Source organism: Phalacrocorax carbo, chromosome 1 (assembly GCF_963921805.1).
Source record: "Phalacrocorax carbo chromosome 1, bPhaCar2.1, whole genome shotgun sequence".
Classification (NCBI taxonomy): domain Eukaryota; kingdom Metazoa; phylum Chordata; class Aves; order Suliformes; family Phalacrocoracidae; genus Phalacrocorax; species Phalacrocorax carbo.
Window position 1 is genome coordinate 191,899,903 of NC_087513.1, and position 21,571 is coordinate 191,921,473.

The 21,571-nt window shown below is 36.1% G+C and overlaps 1 protein-coding gene across 7 annotated transcripts in view; it reads right to left on the reverse strand.

The window, feature by feature from the left end:
- The window catches only part of NBEA (neurobeachin), a 505,018-nt gene that overhangs the window by 176,318 nt on the left and 307,129 nt on the right, over nt 1-21,571 (reverse strand). For all 7 annotated transcript variants that reach the window (XM_064441021.1, XM_064441019.1, XM_064441015.1 and 4 more), the window contains one exon: nt 17,279-17,403. In XM_064441021.1, coding sequence (XP_064297091.1) covers nt 17,279-17,403 — 125 coding nt within the window. The remainder of the gene's footprint in view (nt 1-17,278; nt 17,404-21,571) is intronic.

The window sequence follows — 21,571 nt, forward strand, 5'->3', positions numbered from 1 at the left end:
AATTAGAAAAAGTTTCAAATCCATTAAAATAGGAAAAAAAAAATTAAACTAGATATAATTTCAAGAAAGCAACATTTTGACATTGGGGTGCACAGAACTGGAACTGGCAGATGCTAGGTCCTCCTTAAGGGATATTTTTCTAGACTGGGATTTAGAAAGAACCCTTGAAATAAGCAGCGAAGTATTTCTTGAAACTACATTTTGCGAAGAAATTAAAGGAAATAATGTGAGTCACTCATCTCACATTGAAGTCCAGCTGAAGTTGGTGCCTTAATTTATTGAAACTTGGAGGCTTTGTCTTAAAGATATTTCGAGAAAATGTATGCATAAGACTAGATAAGCGATTAAAAAAAAACCCATCTTTTGTTACACCTGTTATCTTGATAATTTTTTTAAATGTGCATATTAGGAACTGGCTTTCTACAGTAGCTTCAGGATAACTGAAAAGAGCTCATTTTTAACAGAAATTAAACAAACCAACCAGCACTCCTCTACAAAACCCCAACTTCCATTAAAAGGTGTGTATTTTATATGTCTGAAAGGTTATATGAGCTGCCCAGTAAACTTGTACAGTATTGCCAAAAATTTACTAATCTCTCTTCCAGTAGCATTACTTTTCCTTAAACAGAAATTATTAAGCAGACAAAAAAAAATGCCATTACCCCCCCAATCCTAATAATTTCCCAAGAACAGGAGAATCTCATGTTATTTTGCAGCTACAGCCTCTAGAAGTAAGCAATACAGGCAATATTGAAATATATTTTCTTTGAGGGAGTTATTTTAACATCTGAATTTTTGCCTCTCATTTTCAGTTAAATCAATAAATTCTTTGTTGGGTTCTGTAGGTCACAACAGGTTCTAGGGATACAATCCAAATGTCAAAGATCCTGTAGGTGTCCAAACCCACAAAACCACCCCTAAATAAAATTTTAAAATTAGTGATTCAAATACAACATATTGTTGATTACATTTAGGTTTATGTATGCATATTTTATTAGACATTACACTAATTAATATGATTTACTTGAACACAGGAAGGGAGTTTTCTGTTCTCTCTACTTCTATCCATTTATTAGAAATTCAAATTTAGCATTTGAAATTTTTCACTTTGTATTTAGTATAAAATGAGATAAAAATATCTCTACTTTTAAGAAAAGTTTGCTTGGTCATACTGTAACCAACAAAAGGAGACTACTGCTTCTTATAAAGTTGTTTCCATAGTTTACTTCAACGAATTACCGATAAGGCAATTTATGCAGTGAGCGCTCTTTGATCTTTGAAGAGAGATGGCAGAATGGAAAGTTAACCTCATTTTAATGTTACCTAAATATACTGACAGGAAATTCTAATGTTTCCAAACATCTGGAAATCTGCTTCATGGGACGGTGTTCTTCTTTTCTGTAAGAAAGCTTTTTCATATATTGTCTTTTACAGTTTTATGTGGCTTCTAAAGGAGCATTTTGACATAAGTAAAGTCTGTTCTCTTTACAGTAAAATGCTGCATTTAATTAAAAACTCTCTTTTATAGCAGGCAAAGTAGAGTTTTTGTGAAGCTTGTTAGCTTTCCTCAGAAACTTTTAAGGGTAAAGTTGCTTTTTCTCCTTACAGATCACTGGTACGTACTGCTCTGTAGAATGCTGCTTTTGTTGCCATATTTTAATCACCTGAGGTAGTTTCTAATATTTTCTTAAATAAAGGAGTTCAGAATTAGCTCCTCACAAGAGGCTACCTGATCAGTCATGATGTGAACCCTGAAATTATATCACAAGTAAAATATAATTTATGAACAGAGTTTGAAAGAGCTAAGCTTTTTCTTGGAAGAGATTTTTTTTTTTGTTTATCGTACAAACTGTAACTTTTACAGGAAGAATCAAGCTTATGTGGGGACAGAATTAAAATGCAACACTATCATCTACCTTTTTGTCTTCATTCAACATTATTAATAGCTGAAAATACTTATTGAAAAGTTTCATTACATAATCTTCCTGCTTTATATATTCTAACAGTTTAAACCCCTGCTTTCATTGCTAATCTCTACTAACTTGATTAGGCACTGGGACCCTCACAGCAGTCACCATTATGGACAGCAGCTGCTTGGGAGTCTGTAAACTGACCTCTACAAAACCCAGTAAGATTAAATCAGCGACATGGTGACCACTCCACCCCAGCCTAATATCTTTCCACGAGGCTACACAGCCAGCCCTTCTAAGACTGCATTCACTCCATGGGAAATGTGCATGGGGTATCCCTGGTTCTGCTCATGAGACTGGCTTTGAGTAGCAGACCGGTGCTGGCATATCATGATGAACTGTCCCCACCTGTGTCTGCTAGAGTTGTTATTTAAATTGCAATGTGTTTCTGGAACTGGCAGCTTTGACTGGCATATAATTTAGTTTCCCCAGAGAATCAGAGAAGTGACTGTTATTAAAGGAAGGCTGGTTTTAATAGATTTAATAAAAGCCAGAGGAATTTAAATCATATTTTCATTATTAAGGATCTTTGAAGAAATGAGGGAGAAAAACTATGAAAATTGCATAGAAAGTAAAAATTGCATTAATTTGTATTGGAAATTACTTCCACCAAAAGTAAAACCAAATCACGTTTTTGTTTTCTATAATAGATAAACACCTGAAAATTTAACCACAGACATGCCAGACATTTTTCTCCAATTTTTATACCTAATATCTGACCAAATGATCTTTATCTGAGTAATTTGTAAATAAATACTTTACTGTTGTATACATTTTCATCTTAAAAATTCTCAGATGTTTTGCATTGTAAAAATGAGACTGAGGCAAACTATACCAAAAAGGAGACTAAGAATATGGGCAAGGCCAAAATGAACAGGTTTCTCAGATGAGGTTGAGGACTTTTTAAACAATAAATACTTGTTGTTAAAGTGTTGTATATTCATATAAAAGGTCCTACACAAATTAAAAATGACGTTACCATGTTGGACGCTCTTGTTATTTTTGTTGTTTATACATAGGAAAACTGAGGTTTAGAGTGGTTATGAAATAAATTTTTAGAAGTTGTCAATATTATATTTATTTGAGATTCCAGGTGTTCTGAGCATGTGAGAAAGGATTCTGCACTGATTCAGCACCAAATCATAAACAGCCAGATATACCCAGTCCAGCAAATGTTGCAAGGCATTTTCAGGATCCTGAAGGGCAGTCTTTATTCTGACTGGAACCAGAAGTCTTTCTAACAGGAACTTAAAACAGTCAAATGTTTATATTTGGATTAAGATGTAGTTTGCCACTGTAACTTGTACACACAAGAATGGATTCATATTTCATGACTGATGACCTTTACAAATCCCTGTCAGTTTGAAATGTAGCCTCTCGGTGTATATGGTAGTTTGATAAATTGCAGAAAGATACTGAATTTTCTGATTTGCTTGGATCACTTCAACAGGCAAAGATGATACACAATGAAAATAATTAAGAGCAATAAAATTTTCCTAAATGTGTTTCCAGCCATCTTACAGAAGTACAGTAATAGCTGAGAGGAAAATAACTACATCACACCAACAGTTATTGCTCAGTGGAAAGGACATCAAGGACACTTGCAAGTAAGAGAATTGGATCAATATTAACGCGATTTTCATTTCATGCTTCCCCAACTCCAGTAAGCTGACAATATACTCTGATTATGTGAACTGCCTCTGAGTAACATAGAAAAGGTTATTAGAGCAAGAGGTGGAAATGGAATGCACTTTTTATATTGACAGGTCTGCTAATAGAGTGTACTGATTTTCAAAGCCATGCAATGCATTTTCACAATTTGGTTTTGACAGCAAAAAGGAATTTCATTTATCCCTAATTCAAAATATTCACATGTAAGCACAGGTTTCTTAAGACAGGCCACTGAAGAGGATAATCAAACTATTTCAATAGAAAAATGTAATTAATAAGGTAAGAAGCAAAAGGTGATTGAATTTAAATATGTATGACATGATAATGAAAAAAGGAAATAATTCTGCTAAATGAGGCATTCTATGCTTTTGAAATAGAACCTGATAAAACGCTTTTAAGATAACATATAAGTGAAAAGTATGTCATGTCTCAAGATTCAGGTCTGGCTTTTGTCTTGAAAGTTTTAGATTACTTTTGAGTTTGAAATACCTAACCCAAGCACACATTCTGCAGGAAAAGCCATGTTCTGACTCTATCTGCTTGCAGAGCCTAAAGAGAGGATCAAAGTTGTTGGACTTCTAAAGCGGCATTCCCACACTGAGGAATTGCACCCACATATGCTAGCCTCACTTTTGCTTCCTGCACACAAAAAAATCTAATTGAAAAGGCTAATAACGATAAAGCATTGGGAAGAAATGGAACACTCTTTAGAAATGCAAACAGTTGGTGTATGCTACCAAGCCCAATGGCAATGCACTGACATGTGAGAAATAGGATCTTACCTCCTGTACTGGGGTAATTTACATCAACATTTCAAAACCTTACCTAACGTTTGAAAATTAGACCCTTCAAACCATGATACTGGTCCAAACCCCAATATTTTAAAAATGAAAGATATAGCTGTAGTATTGTGGTCTGTCTTCTACTTCTTGAATTCTCCCTCTCTGTGGCCAAAACATAGGCGATTATGTCTGCTAGAAGGCAACTTTGTCCCTCACCACTTAAGCTGTTGCTATCAGATCCAAACAAGATCAGCTCTTCGGAAACAGGCACTGTACAGAGATATAATACAGCTAAAAAACTCATTCTGTAGTGCAGAGAATGAAGGTGTAGGAGGTAAGTTTAAAATTATTTTATAGTAGCTATCATAATTTTGGTATTAGGTAACTCTCTTAATTTCTATCATTGAGACTGCTTACTTAGAGAAGAAAGCTTCAACAGCTCATGATCGGTGCTTCGAGAAACCCGTTTGCCAACATGTCTGAAATGATTTTTTGCTTTCTGGAATGGTGATCTTTTCAAATTAGATTCTGCTTTTTGAGACATACAGAAGGAACATCTTATGCAGTCTTTACACAGGCAAAATCTCCTATACATGACATAATATCTTCTGTAACTGTTTCTTAAAAGGATTGTCCCCGTTATGTATAAATAATAAACTTGTCAATATAATAAGGTCATTAGAACATCTAGATTTACTCTCCACTGCATTGTCTTTTACTATGCAATTCCAACTGGTTCAGTATGCTGCACTGTTGGTTTTTAGTTTTGGGGTTTTTTTTTATTGTGCAAATTTCATTTCATCCTCACATAGATCACCACATCTTTAGAACTGGCATACATCATTTTCACTTCAGCAGCAACAGTAACTGGTGGGAGGAACTGTTTCTATTTCTGCATAGATCAATGCCTACAGCAACACCAGACAAAGGGCAGCACCCACAGGATATACACATTTGTGAGGCAGCAGCGTGGCCCTAATGCTGGGGTATTTGTGTAACGTTTAGCTCTACTAAGGGACTATGCTCTACTAGCAACAGACAGCACTTCTGTTTGGGCCAGGCTGTTGTAAAAACATGAGCTCCTAGTTCCTGAACCTAAAACACAATTATTTATCCAATTAAAATCAAAACTTTGGTATTTGCTTGATTGGGGCCAGAATTTTACTCTTTTAAAAAAAATAAACAAACCAAAACAAAATAGCTGCAGTTCTAAAACATATTTGTTTAATACAGTCTGGCAAATGAAAAGCGAAAGAGTAGCAGTACACAAGATATCACTGAGATAAAGCAGAGTCTGAAGGTCTATTACTAAAACAGCTCAGTGAGATCATCATGAGATTTTCATTATTTTGCCTCTGAAATAGGTGAATGGTAATCACTGTCCTAGGTGGAAAGCCTGCGTGTATATTAAGGAGAGCTAACTCACAGAAATCTTAGCAGCAGTTGGCAGTAAAGAAAAAAGGAGAGCAGCATTTTATTTCACTTTCCATTAAGCTGCTGCATGTGGTCTGTGGCATGTTCCATTCTTCTTCGCAAAGATCGCAAGAGTGCAACCTTCCATGCAGCTGCAGGGATGCTTGCGAAATTGCTACATTTATGTTAGGTTTGCAAGCACTGGTAATACTACTTTCGATTCAGACTGGACCTGAGATGTTTTTTAGACAACATGATTGGCTTTTTTGAAGGCATGGGACTGAATGACTTGTGCTATATGGCAAAAAGAGACAGCGATAAAACTCGCTTCTAGCATTATACATAGTCCTTTCAGCTGGGAAAACATATATAATGTAGACAATGTTCAGGCTTTACGCAAACATACCAGGAGATATACTCTTTAGGCATACAATAAGGATAAGAAAAAAGTCATGTCATAATGTAGCATACATGACATGAAAACCAAAATTAAATATATAACTGGAAACATGCATAATACACTGGCTGATAGAATTCTTAACAAGGTATCTTCTTTGTTGCCCTGGTCAGTGGTATATTTGAGAAATTTCCTATAAAATGTATTTGGCTTTTAACACGCTGCTTTCACTAGGTGTTTCTACACCCCTGTCTATATCTTGCACAATGCTGAAACTCATAAAATCTTCCAGCGTGTTTCAATATACTGGTACGTTTTGTGTGTGTTTCAAAGCTAATGCTATAAAACAGGTAACACATAAAAAATAAGTGGTATTGAAGAACTTGCTGTACTTGTAGGGATACAGAAGAGCCAGCGCAAATATAGATAAGTCTTTGTTTCTTGTGTACAATTCTTACTATTTATTTAAAACCTCTATGATTATTTTAATGCGATATAATCGAAATGTATTTTCTATGAGAAATGTAAAGTAGTGCAATGTAAAAAGATGAGTAAAAATCTTTGGTAGAGTAGAAGATACATTGTCTCTGAAAATGAACTCCTTTAATTCTGTAACCCATATATAGTGACTCCATTTGTTTTGTGAAAGACAAGGAATCACGTGTATCCAAGAGATTCCTGCAGTCTGCCTCTGTCGGCTTAACCCATCTTTACAAGTAACCCAGTCTCTGAGAAACCTGAGCCCATTGCCTGAAAGCCTGTCATGCCTCCTACTGGCTGTCAGAAAGAGTAGGAGAGTAAAGGGTTTTTAAATCTATAATTTAAATCTGTGATCTCCTAACCCTAGGCTGCAGTGGTTGCAGCACTGCTGAAATAACGGCCCCCATCCCAGCCATGTGCTTGGCAGGCTGTCTTAGCCAGGCGTTCAGACAACACCTTCCTCTGTACAGGCAGAAGGGATACTTCACCTTGCATTTTTAGACCTATTTGGTCTAGCTTTGGCTTCTTTACTCAGTTATTCGTGTTATTAAACACCTTTCTCCCTTAACAAATTACATGTATTTGCATTTACTCATATACAAAGTGGAGAACAAAGTCCTGCAGTCAAGAAGACATACAGAATAAGAGTGAAGAAAATTTAAAAATGGAATATTTTGTGCTTTTAACTATAGCCAAAGAAGATTTGAAGTGCTGTTACTCCTTAATATAGAGTCTTAAAGCATAGAAAATAGGAGGTAAGAAAAGCACATGGTAAAGCCTGAGTCCCAAGAGCTACATTCACCCAGTTGTGAAAGCTGTCCCAAAGCACTATTATTAGACTTTCACTAACAGAATGTTCTTCCAAAATCTTTCTATGATTTGCACTGAACATACATGGGTCAATAACTTCTATTTCTTTGTCAATTAGTGGTAGAACTGAATTAATAGAGCAAATACACCCTTCACATGGGTTTGAAAACAGTTCATATCATAGTAATTTACTGGTTTTGGTAGGTAAATAACTTTCATTTGGCAGAACAGACAAATATCGTGTATTCTTTTCGCATTAAAATACAACAGTGGAAGGGAGAAGAATGCAGCTAGAATTGTAAGACTGGCAATGGTTGTGATTTTTAGGTCTTAGGAATGGTTTTGCAGGCCAATTTGATTACTTCAAGAACATTCCGGAGTCATACGCTTTCAGATGAAGAAGTGAGAAACAGAAATAGTTATGTTAACTGCTGGTAAAAAGCCAGAAAGTTCTCCAGTAAGATCTATTGGCTCAGACCTATAATAGCAACTAAAATCCAGGTCATGCCAGATAACCTGCAAATCTCAGAGGAAAGGCATTTGAAACCCAGCACAGACTTTTTGAGGAGAAAAAAAATTTCATATCATATTTGGATCTGTGAAAAGCTTGAATTAGTGTCAAGATAGAGATTCTGACATTCAGGATTTGAGGCAAACATTAGAAAAAATGTACTATTTAATGAATCTGTAGTTAAGACTTATTATAAAGCTGCTATGAAAATTCCTATGCTAGAAATAACATATAACAGGGAGCAGATTATTTAGAGACTGCAAAGGACTGTCAGGATTCAATTGCAACTCATTTACGTTACACAGTCTGACAGCAGGAGCTCAGACACTTGAGTGTTCAATACAGTTCAGCACAATAGTGTTCAGTACTCTACCTAAGCAAATTCCAGTACAGTTTACACCTTGAAGGTGTCTTTTGTTACATTACAGTGGTTTATAAGAATGAGGATCATTATAAGAGTAGATATATTTAATGAGAATATATTTATGATTTTGGAGGTGGGGTTTCTTACTTCTAGTAAGAGGCACTAGAAAGAAGACCAAGTTAAATCTAGTATTTTAGATTTAACTATTCTCACGATTAGGATTTTGCTTTGCTGATCCTTCTGGTAATACATAATGTAAGCTCTTATTCCTCGACTCTCTTTAAACAAATTTCATTTTCACCTGTATCTGACAATTACCATGTAAAATAACAAGAGAACACAATTATCATGTCATATTTTCCCTAAAACCCTATGAGGGTGAAATATTTGGAATTTTATTTGGAGAAGCAGTGGATGGCACTGTTGGGCTACAATTATAAGGCTGTAGATGCAAATCTTAAATTGCTATGCTTAAAAAACCCACAGATTTTAATGAATCCTTCAGGCACACAATTTGGATGTAAACTCATTCATACTACGCTGAAGATTTCACAATCAGATGTGGAGGTTAGTTCATACACTGAAAAGACATTGTGTAATAGGAGTATTATGTTAGGTGCTCCAAGTGAAGCAGAATGGTTTACACGCTTGTCTCACATATAGACTAAAGAGAAAAGAGGCCTTACTTGATGACACATGGAAGCATTGTTATGGTTTAATTTAATGACCCCATACGTATTCTTAAAATGCTCACCACTAAACATCAAGTAACATACATGTTTTCTGTCCACAGTGGACGCATAGTGGGTGCTATTTCTTAAAACTGCTCAGAATTAATTGTCAACTTGTGTTTACTTACAGACTAAAATTAAATGTGCATGAACGGGGTGAGGTAACAGGGCTTCTTCCTAGTCAAGGGCTTTTTTTCTTTAGTTTCTCTTCTATATTCATACTTAACACATTACTTAAATAAATATTAGTTTGGGAAGTTATCTTAGATAAGGGTCGTCACCTGCATTTCCACAGATTTTATATTTTATGATATAGAATCATAGAATGGTTTAGGTCGGAAGGGACCTTTAGAGGTCACCTAGTTCAACCCCCCTGCAATGAGCAGGGACATCTTCAACTAGATCAGGTTGCTCAGAGCCCTGTCCAACCTGATCTTCAGTGTTTTGAGGGATGGACCACCTATTGTGTGTGTTACTAATTTTCAGGATAGTGCATTAACTAAGAAAAAAAAAAAAAAAGACTACAAAAACCATTTCTATGGCTCATGTACTCACAACAAACTCAATTTCAGTAATAATATTGTACAGTCCATGAACACATTGATATTAGACATGTTTTATGACGATCCATACCTGATCAGCATCTTCATTAATGATCTAGATGATGGGGCAGAGCATACCCTCAGCAAGTTTGCACATGACATGAAACTGGGAGGAGTGGCTGATATGCCACAGGGACCTGCTGTCCACTGCTGCCATCCAGAGGGACCTCAGCAGCCTGGAGAAATGGGCTTACAGTAACCTCATGAAGTTCAAAAAAGGGAACTGCAAAATCCTGCACCTGGGGAGGAACAACCCCAGGCACCAATATATGCTCAGGGCCACCCAGCTGGAAAGCAGCTCTGCAAAAAAGGACCTAGGGGTCCTGATGGACAGCAAGTTGAACGTAAGCCATCAATGTGCCCCTGCTGCAGAAGTTAATGGTATCCTGGGCTGCATTATGCAAAGCATTGCCAGCAGGGCGAAGGAGGTGATGTGATCCTTCCCCTCTACTCAGCACTGCTGAGGCCACACCTGGAGTGCTGTGTCTCCAGACATACCGGAGAGAGTCTAATGAAGGTCCACAAAGATGAATAAGGGACTGAAGCATCTCATATGAGGAAAGGCTGAGAGAACTGGAACTGTTCAGCCCAGAGAGGAGAAGGCTCAGGGGGTCTCATCAATGTGTATAAACACCTGTGGGGAATGTGGAATGAGAATGGACCCAGGCTCCTTTCAGTGGCAGGACAAGAAGCAATGGGCACAAACTGAAACAGAGGATGTTCCCTCTGAACATTAGGAAACACTTTTTGACTCTGAGCGTGACCAACCACTGGCACAAGTTGCCCAGGGAGGCTGTGGAGTCTCCATCCTCTGAGATATTCAAAAGCTGTCTGGAGATGGTCCTGGGGAACCTGCTCTAGGTCACCTTCCTTGAGCAGATCCCTTTGAACCTCAACCATTCTGTAATTCTATGATATATAAATCTGCATTTCCTCAAAAAGTTTTATGAAGATTAAAGTAGCTTGATGTTGAAGATTGCATTTCTAGTACCAATCAAATGTTCCTGCTCTGTTTTGGTTTTAACACCATGAGAAATTACATAAGAAAATCAGTCTTGAACATCAAGATATGAGTAATCTAGGGTTTTAAAAATATTACTGAAGACTAAGATCTGTCAACCATCTACTTGAAGCTCTGGTCCCATTATAAGAATCACAGAATCATTAAGGCTGGAAGGCACCTCTGGAGAATGTCTAGTCCAACCCTCTGCCCAAGAGCAGGGTCAGTTAAAGCAAGCTGCCCAGGACCTTTGCAAGCTGGGTTTTCAGTATTTCCAAGGATGGATACTACACAACTTCTCTGGACAACATGTTCCATTGTTTGACCACCATTACACCAAAAAAATTTTTTTACTTATGTTTAAATAGAATTTTCTGTATTTCAGTTTGTGCCTGTTGCCTCTTGTCCTGTCACTAGGCACCACTGAGAAGAGTCTGACACCATCTTCTTCATTCTCTCCCAACAGGTATTTATACAGAAACTATACGGCCTCCTTCAGCCTTCTCCCTCCTGGGATAAACAAAGAATATCTAAAGAATATCTGGATCAGTTTAGAAGTAAAAGTAAATGTAAAAGAAGCCTACAAAAAGGTCTACAAACTCAACCCTGACAGCAAAGCTGTTCCTATAGATATAGTATAGAAAGCAATATTTCACAGACAACACTGAAAGCATGATTTGGTCTTTAAACTCTTACGTGGTACATATAGAATACTCTCACTGCAGATACACCTAAGAAAAGTAACTGGGTTTTATGCATCTAGTAGGCCAGCTAGCAAAACTCTGATAAGTGATGATCCAGTATCAGTCGTCTTCAATTTGCTTTCAGTTTTGCATTAGTTACTGAAAAAATACTGCTTTCTTAAAGACAGTTCTGAAATTAGTGTTGTGGAAACTGTTCTGGAAATATGGTAGGCATTTTCAGTAAGTACAGACAAAAGATAGGGTGAAGATAATGAAGTCAGAGGACTTTATGAAGCTGAGAAAAAGTAAATTAATGTTTTTATTATGCAATAACTTTGACAGACATTCTTGAATTTACTGTATACAGTGGTGGTATTTTCACCAACAAAAGACACCTCTAGGTTGTTAGCAATGTCATTAGTGTCAACAACCTATATATCAAAGTGTGGAACACAAAATGCAGGATATCTGAAAAGTAAGACTAGCTTTTAGGTGGGCATTCAGACTTCCTAGAAGAAAGCATTTTATTTTACAGCACAGCTTCTGACCAGAGATGATGAAACTAAGCATCTCCAGTTCATGGGACATTTTGATTTCTTCAAATGTCCTATCACCTGAAAATATCAAGCTAAGTATGTTTGTAAAACACTGACTTAGCTTCCTGGAACAACATTTGGTGCATGCCAAATGAAACCAGCTTTTTATCAGTTTCTCTGAAATCTCCTCCCTATATCTTGCTCTAATACTGACTGCAGAAGGCAGGGAACCCAGCAGTTCAGGAGATCGGAGTCAGAAGCTGTGGGAATCAACTGCTCTGGACTTCTCAGCACTGAGGGGTTGCACTAGAGCTACAGTTACTGAAAGTTCATCTTGGTGCATTTTTCTTTAACATGGTTGGCCCTCAAAAATTGAATCTTCCTTTAGGGTCCATGGGACATCCAGAATCCCTGATCTGAAGACAGCCACTGGTTTGAGTATGGGTTCCTACAGATTTCACACTCCTGGTTTCATAGCAGAGAAACCACCAGCCTTTCTTTTAAGGCAGCATTTGCCTGAAACTAAATGTTCTGATAATAAGGAATCCTGCCTGCCATTCTCTGAAAGTCTATCAAAATCCAGCTGCTTTAATGAAAGTAGATTTCAGATTTGAACATTTCAGATTTCAAAACCTGATGCTTTTTAATTCTGTTTGTATAATGAAACTATATTTCTGATGATGAGCACACACAGCTTTTGCTGAAACTTAGAGCACTAATGAGGAGTCCCAGAAGAAGCCATATACAGTCTGCTTCAGCCAGAATCACTCTTGAAATAAGGTTGGTAATTAGATGTCCAAATACATAATGGAATGAGTAACCTAAAATATGCAAATTCAAAAGCAATTGCCATACTGCACATATAAGACATCTGTAGCTTTGTTTCAAAAACCTGAATGTATTACATGTTACATTATGAAGGTTACTTTCTCTTTTATTTTCCCTTTTTTTTTTTTTTTCTCTCTTTTCATTCTAAGCATTCAGGTTCTGCATGATAATTGACTTAACAGACCAAATATTCTTGAGCACAGACACTAGAAATATTTCACCAGGTTACATATATATGTTTAGAACATGGGTACTGAGTTATTAATGCCCATTTCCTCCAGCACAGACTAGAAAACGTGGCCTTTCTTGGACCCCCTTTATGTGCACATGGTTTGTGGACCACAATCTTTAAAGACTGAAGGACCAAAGTGTAAAAAATGAACTATTTTGCTCTTAAGATGACCTTTGTGGAGCAGTGTTCTGTCTCACTGGCAGGGTAGTACAGTAGTGTCTCATCTATACTAATCTCCAACGACTCTAAGAGCCAGTTCTTTCACCACATGTACAGAATCACTGTGAACTTGTTCGTATCTGTGTACTTAATGTATTTATTGGTAGTAAAATTTGGGGAAGAGAAGTAGAGTTTATAAAGTTTTATGCACTCTTTTATTTTCTTCCTTTCTTTTCAGTCTACAATTTAATCAATTACATCGAAACTCCATCTAAACTTAAAATAAGAACAGTTTAAAATCTATGAACACTATAAAATTAAAACTACTAAAAGTTTTCAGGTAGTTCAAAATCCCATTATAGCTTGCATTTTGATACTGCAGTAAGTAGTATCCCTTCAACTTCACAAAAGGGAGAGATTAACCTATATTTCTATTCAAGTAAGAATTTAACTAAAACAAAAGGGCACATCAGATACAATGCTGAAATAATTATGCTTGATTTTTAAATTCAGGTATGAAAGTGGTTTTAAGAGATTACAAACAAATCCAATGCCTAATATCAAAAACTTAGAAATGGAAGAGACTAATCCAAAGAGAAAACTTCTCCAGTCCATCTCTCGTAAATGCTGCTATGATTCTGACATACCCACAGCCTCAACAGACAGCCAAGTATATAGCCATAGGAATAAGCTATAATTTTTCACACAGTTGTATATAGCCACAGCAATATGTTATAATGTCTCATTGCAATATTTTTTACTTGCCAAGGACTTCGAACATATATATACACACACAGATGCATACATATACGTATGCATATTATATTTTATCAAAACCAGACATCTGAACACGCATACAATGGCTGACTAACAAGCTGTAGTTAAATAGAAACTTCACTCACTTGCCTTGTAGCAGAAATTTTTTGAGAATGCTATTTCCCAGTAGTGGATAATATATAAAGTTTCCTACAGGAAGAAGTCACCTATCAGCTAAAATGAACATGTTTGGGTTTTTTTTAGCTCTTCAAGGTAGAATTTAACAGTTGTTTTTACTTTTCTAGAACAAACATACAGATCACAGACATGGTTTTCATTTCCAAGATGGTTCTATTCCTTGATGACTGCAAGTATTATATAATTACAGTATCCATACATCCAACATCAACTTTGATTTAATACTGGAGTAGCACTTTTTTATTTATCAAGTTCATAACTTGATGGCTGCACAAGCTTAGATAAATCAGGTGTTAAGCAGGCACATCTCCAAGGAATCTGGAAACTCTCTCATCTGCAATCCTCAGCATATCTTATTATTTACTGCCAAAGAAATGACTGATTAATTTTGTCATCTTTGCTCTGTGATTTTTGCTCAGCTGAAACTGCCTGCCCTCTTCTGCAATGCCTGATCAGACCTATTTAAGTTGATGCCTTTGATCGTAGACACTGACGAGCTTGCTGACTTAGGCTTTGACTAAACATTCCTCCACTGCAATATTTATGCACAAAATCCTAAATGATAACTGCCAGTCAATGTAGATAACAAAAACTTGTAAGATGTTTCTACTATTTTACTGATGCTCAAAATAGCTTTACTTGTGCCAGAGGTATCAGTCAAGATGAAAAATTGCTATTAATATAACAAAAGCCCAACAATTTTTGCCTTGATAAATAGTTTATTTCTCACAAACTATCTGAGGTCAGGAAAAAATCTGTTACTGGAAAACTATGCAGTATGATTTTTTTAAAATGCTTTAAATTCTTTCTGTAGTGTGATATCATGCTTAGTTTTGGAAGCTAGGGGCATTTTACTATCAAACTGTTCCAAACAAAATTATCTAAACAAAGCAATAAAAAAAATTACAATGGAAGTTAAACCCTATGGAAAAAATCTGCCCCCAGGTCTTTATTAATCACATTCCAACACCAGGGGCTAAAAGTACATCAAACTGCACCAAATCCTTTTCACATGACAACCTCATAAATTATTCAACTCATTAGTAACACCAAGAGGCATAAAAATAACATCAGTGTTAAGGATGTTTTCTTACAGAGGAAGGTCAGCTAAAAGTATCAGTATTAAAATCCAAAAGCTTAAGCCTCTGAGAAGTAAGGACATCTAGATAGAATCCATGAATTGTAACTTGAATGCATGCTGTTTTAAAATTCCAAACATTAATTTTAATATATATGTGAAAAGGTAGAATTATTTATTTTAATTCCGCAAACAGAACAAATTCAGTCTATTGTAATCTTTATGCAACCACTAAATTTGGTGCATATCACCTCTAAACCCACCCGAGCTTTAACTTTCCTGTACATTGAATGAACTAACAGGTGAGTAGCATGAAATTATATAGAAACAATACAATATGAAACTAACTACTTCAGTTTTTCTGGTTCTTTTGGTTGTAGCTTTGTCTTGCAGGTTAGCTTTACTACCAGGCAGCTGTCACCTGTACTGAAATACTAGAACACAGAAACTACGTAAATGGAGGCAATCTTTGCAACATGCTGAAACTGTTTAAGAGCAACTTGTATTATAGTTCTCATTAAAAAACCCCACAACTATTTCCAGCATCCTCTGAGTACAATCTTATCCCAAAGATAGAACATTCCTGCTATAAAGGCATGAAACAAAGCTCATCTAAGTAAATGGAAAGCTCCTGTTATTTTAAAAACAGTATAATATCAAGGCTTAAAACTTGGTAATAGTTTATAATTAGATTTCTTCCTGTTTTAATGATAGTTTAATATCCAAAATTAAAAATATTAATCAATAAGAATACTTTTAAGGCTTCTCATGCCTGTATAATGCATAAAGCCCGTGGTTTTGACAATAATTGGCCTTACAAAAGCAACACAGCAATTAGCAGTTTTGCATCTGCCCCTCATGTTTTGGAAGAATGTGGAGAAAATAACCCTTTGTCAAATATGCAATACTATATACTACTGGGGGAAATGTCTTCCTTAACCCAACTTATGAACAGTTTATGACCTGAAGTCCTGCACATGATAGCCTTCATGTTTAAATAAGTATTGAATTACACTAATACTAATTTATACTAAACTAAATAGTAATTTATATATCTAACCTTGTTTGAATCCCAGGTATTTGCCTCAACAACCTGCAAGGTTGGTGAAATGTGTAGGTTACACAGTTAGCTTTCTATCTATCATATTCAGAACTTCTGGGAACATTAGCCTTTGGCTACACATCATCTGAAAGGTTCAACTTGCTTTATGTATAATTACTTCCATTCTTTATTCCTAAATGCTAAAAAAACCCAAGATTTTTTTTTTCAATACTACAGATTTAAAAAAGCCCCAGAAAACCATCTTAATATTCCTTAAAAAATTCCTGTCTTTGATAGGTTGGAGAGGTACCCCAGCTTAAACCTGTGAAATAAATTTGCTTTAGACATTTAGAGTACTCAGGTTCAGCCTGATGTACAGAAGTCACTAAATATATGAAACATTTTGATGGTATAAGGGAATTTGTAATCATGTTCTTCCTTCCTCTTTTATATTCCAGCTACCTCTCCATGAAAATCAAACATCTTCTAATCCTTAAGTTCCCAGAATGCAGCTCCTATGTTGTCAGTTCACTGTTCAAATCACAAGTATACTTAAAATAACTATTTTAAACAAGTTCTTATATAATCCATGATTTGCAGAAAAAAAAAAAACTTTTGGCTGAGATTATACATGCCAGGATAAAACTTCTGATATTTTTAAAAACCAGTTAATTCCTCATTCAGGAAAGGTCTCCAATGGAACTATTACAACACATTAGTTTGATGGCCTAACAGTTTCATCCTGTCACTCCGGAGAGACAAGTTCAGTTACTTTTACCAGTGTCTCAGAATTAGTGTCTGGGAATGCTAGAGAGGTATAATGTGAATCCCCTGGGGATCAGTGAATTTAACAGCCCACAAGCTCAAGTCTTCTGGTTCATTAAAGCGTAAATCGAAAGAATTCCTTTTCTAGGAATATGTTGTCCTATGAACCCTCAGCACTGTCCTTAGAAAAGAAGGGACATAATTCTCAAGGATTCATGGACATCAAGAAAACACCATGAGCTATATTTTTAAGCAGGAGTTAGTACTGACCATATTCCACAGCAGCTTTCAGGAGAGCATCAGAATGAGTAGACCCAAAAGCATTGCGAACGAATCGCCTCCGCCGGCGCAAATCATCTTCCCAGTAATCCAAGCGCCAGAAGTCATGCAGTTGGCTACAAAATAAAGAACACACATCAGCACCTACCACAGCTTGAACTGTATTTACATATATTATTGCATAATTTCACTGCTGCTTTTCTGTTTCAGGAATACAATCTTGTAAAAACATATATTACTTAAACTTACAATATTCTAATGTTTCTTTACATGCATTTCTATATTATAAACCTCAGCACTGCCTGTCTCAAAATGTTCTGCCTGCTGCTAAAAACATTAATCACACTGAGTCCATTAACAAATGCAGCATCAAATTACAAGTATTAATGGCACAGCTTGCTTTCTTTTACAGTGTTTTTAACAAGGCTTGTAAATCATAGAATGGACCTCAGTGCAAATAGTTTGCAATTTAATGACTATGGTCCCTTAGCAGACTGAACTTAGAAGTATAAAATATTGCCCACTTGAATTTTGTGGAACTATGATTAAACTAATGTGCTGAAATATTCATTGAAATAATTCCCCACTGCCCCTAGCAACCTGATAAAATTGCAATTTTATTCATTATTAATAACACTGAATTAGAGCAGCAAAAAAATTCCGCCATGTGGTAATTGTCTTGGTAAATTATTATTCCATCACTAACATGAGTACTAGGATGATTTTATAGCTTCCGGCTAATACAAGCCATTAACAACCATGGCCATCTTTGCATTACATTGCCTTTTTACATTCAAAAGCAATATTAAAGTTCTGTAGAATGATATCAACCATTGTTAATCTATATTCAAATAAAAATATATACATATATCAACATCGGTATTCAGCTGTAGTTCTAAAGAAATTATCAGCTCTACTTTCAGGCCACTTCTTGACCTTAACACAAACGTCTCCTACATCAAGTTTATAAGTATGCTGTGAGATATTCGGGCAAAGCTGTATGCTAAGCCAACATTTAAAAAACTTCCTGGATCACTATCAAATACCCAAAATGTTTGTAGATACAACGTTAACATGAAACTTGTAATTGAACCCACTGTACACTTAAAATTATCCTGAGATCATGACCTTGCAGACCATAACTAGGGAACCACTGGTTTAAACCAGTCATTTCCAATCTAACTGCAGAACCCTGTAGGTCAGTGGACAAAAGGCAGATTAAAAAAAAGTTTTCAGCTCATGAGTATGGCTACATTTCTGCTGGATTTTTCTACTTCAGCCACTGTTTTTTCTATACCGCCTTCACTTTGAGAAGCTACGCGCTGGTAGCCATTTCCAGAGGAAATGTAGAAATATGCTAATGTAGAACAGACCTTTTCATTTTTTACAGTCCACTTAACTACTTTCTTCATGTTTGCACGAGTTCTTGTCCAACTTTACTGACTGCTGTCGTGAGACCTGGATCAGCTCTGGCAGGCAGAGCACCAAGGGGAGTGGATGTAGCAGCATAGCTTCTAGCCACTAACAATATTTTCAGAATCATCACACCATCATTTTTAGTCACTGTATTTTTTTTTTTTGCATTCTGAATGAAATTTTCACTATGTGCTTGAGTTGGCACAGCAGTGAGAAAGCAACTTCAGGAGTACAGTGGGAGCTGCTTCCTCACCTAGAGTAGTTCAGAGCATCTTGCGTAAAGGCGAGGTAGTAACTCTGAGCTTCCATGGTGGAAAGATGCAGCATTAATGGCTGGATATGCATGCTACGAGAGAGAAATATCTTGCTATCTTGAGTGCCAATTATCTTTTGCTAAGTGAAGCAGCCTACTTTGGTTTTGTACCTTGATACAGTTTTTGCTCACAGATGTCGTGTTAGCTTGAAGTATCAGTCCATCATTTCTCCTACTACACTGAGCACTGAATAATTTTATTGTGACTGCTAAATTCCCTTGACCTTTATGTGATGTGAATGCAAAAATGGGCAGACAACTGCCCCATGGTTTAAAAGACAAAGCTTAAAGACTTCTTGGGCACTCTTAGTCTATGTTTTAAACTGATGATATCAAAGATAATCCTAAAGGCTTTTATCATAGTGATTTTTCCGAAAGGAAAGAAACTTTCCCTTTTTACTTCCATCTAAGAATAAGTCATGATGAAACAGGAGTAAAGATAATAATGAAAACTCTCTTAAACACAAGAGTTCTCTGAAATGGCACTTGACTCCACAATAATAATAATAAAAACTCTTAGCTTGGTAAGATTGATACAACTATGTAGAGTAGAAAAGCTTTTAATTTTAAGAAATTAAGAAATATTCAAAGACTAAGAAAATACATTTTTAATTTGTTCTGTTTAATCTGGCAATCCATTAATTTCATTAATCCGTCTGAAGAATACCGTATATTCTCAGCTGAAAGTAAAACAGATTTTAGAGTCACTATTTTAATGAAGTGCTAAGTAAAGAAGTGATGAAATTGTCAGAAGATAAAGTCTATTTTGGGGATCCAAAAGAGGGTTACAAGTTCACCAGGGACTGAAGTCTGAAATACATAATAATGGTGCAAAATGAAATTTTTAAAATAATAGAACACAAACCTTATTCCTAATCACAAAATACATGGCTTTTAAAAACACAACTGAAGTTTCTTCCCAGAGTTTTCTACAGGAATGTATCCCACGTCTTCCAGGTACTGGAAGACAGTATCTGAACCCTAAAGAAAAGGTTTTTTAATCTTAACCAGTTATTCTCAGATTTACCCTTGTCTCTTTGACCAACATCTTTAATAAAAAGACACAACACATTATCCTACCCTATTGTTAGCAAGAAAGCAGATGCCTGAAAAGCTGATGGCTGTACTTACAGAAAGTTTTGAATGGTTGAGTTTCATCACTTGCATTATAGAGAGATAAATTTATGGAATTTTCCTAAAAAGTTATGTTATTACATCATTGGGTTAGATTAAAAATACTAGTAAGTGGAAGGCTGTGGCCACAAGCTCCAGCCTAAAACTAAGAATTTAACCTGCTTAAAAGTCCAGGGCTATGGCCTGAATCAGTATTAAGTTGTCTAGCCCCTAGATTACAGTACTTTAGAAACACTTTTATTCTAATCCTGTGGGTATTATTCAGGCTTTAAGATTTTCAGGAGTTTAGGTAGCTGTTAGGTAGCTCTAAATGATGGCTGTATATCAAGCAGAACTACACTTTCTAACACTGTATTTGGCATAGGTCAGTCCTAGAAGAGAGCGTGTCTGCAGATTGTCCATGTCTCTTTCTGCTACAACCTGTTTTTCCTAGAAGTGACTTGACTAAATCAGGTCATTTTAGTAATTTATTCTGCAACAAGTACAATATTTCAATAAGCTCCATGTGTCCTAATAATGTATATTATTAATAATCCTTATTTTCACAGCCAACTAGATTACATGTAATTTCTCATTCCCCCATATTTTATACCAGTTAGGTGACATTTTGAGTCAGGCTTGTTTGAATGAAAAAGTGCATATTAAGCATAATGTAATGAAATTTTTTTTAGGAACTGAAAGTTCATAGCATCATTCATGACCTACTCCTACACACTTAAAAAAAGATATATATCTGTATCAATTTAACTGAGCAGTTATTTAAAATGCATCCTAAAACACATGACCCAAAGAGTCCACACCAGGAGTTCAACTGTCAAAATAATTTCCTTACAAACTGTAATATAATCCAATATAAACCTTTATCATCCTTATTATAATGAGGGCTGGTATGAAACTAGTGATATTACAAGGTTACTAACAATGAAATATTTTATTTGGAGTGGTGTGCATGTTGCAAACTTAACCCCACATTTCGGATGTGCAGTATGTCATATAGTTGATACAGACACAGAATGTACATGTTTTAATGGAACAAGCCCTGTTTTACTCCAGTTATTGAAGGATTACCAGTTCTGTTTCACTATCATCACTGGTGCCTGCTTAGCTTGTCACTGTGTACATTCTCCTACTTTAAACAGTGTAGGGGAATAGACAGGGATTGGCGACCGGAAGATCATGGCCTGTGACGGAAAGATAGACTCCTCCCCATAGGAGTGGCAGGAACAGGAACCGCAAGAGCTATATAAGCGTGTGACGCAGCCAAATAAACGGACATTTTGCATCCATCATATTGATGTCTGTGCATCACTGTCCCCTGGGTGGGTAGAGCCCTGTGTCCCAGAGATATGCGGCCCAAGATAAGTTCTCCCGTAGAAGCGTACAGCAACAAAACAGTATTTTAACTTGTTAAAGGCCAGCAT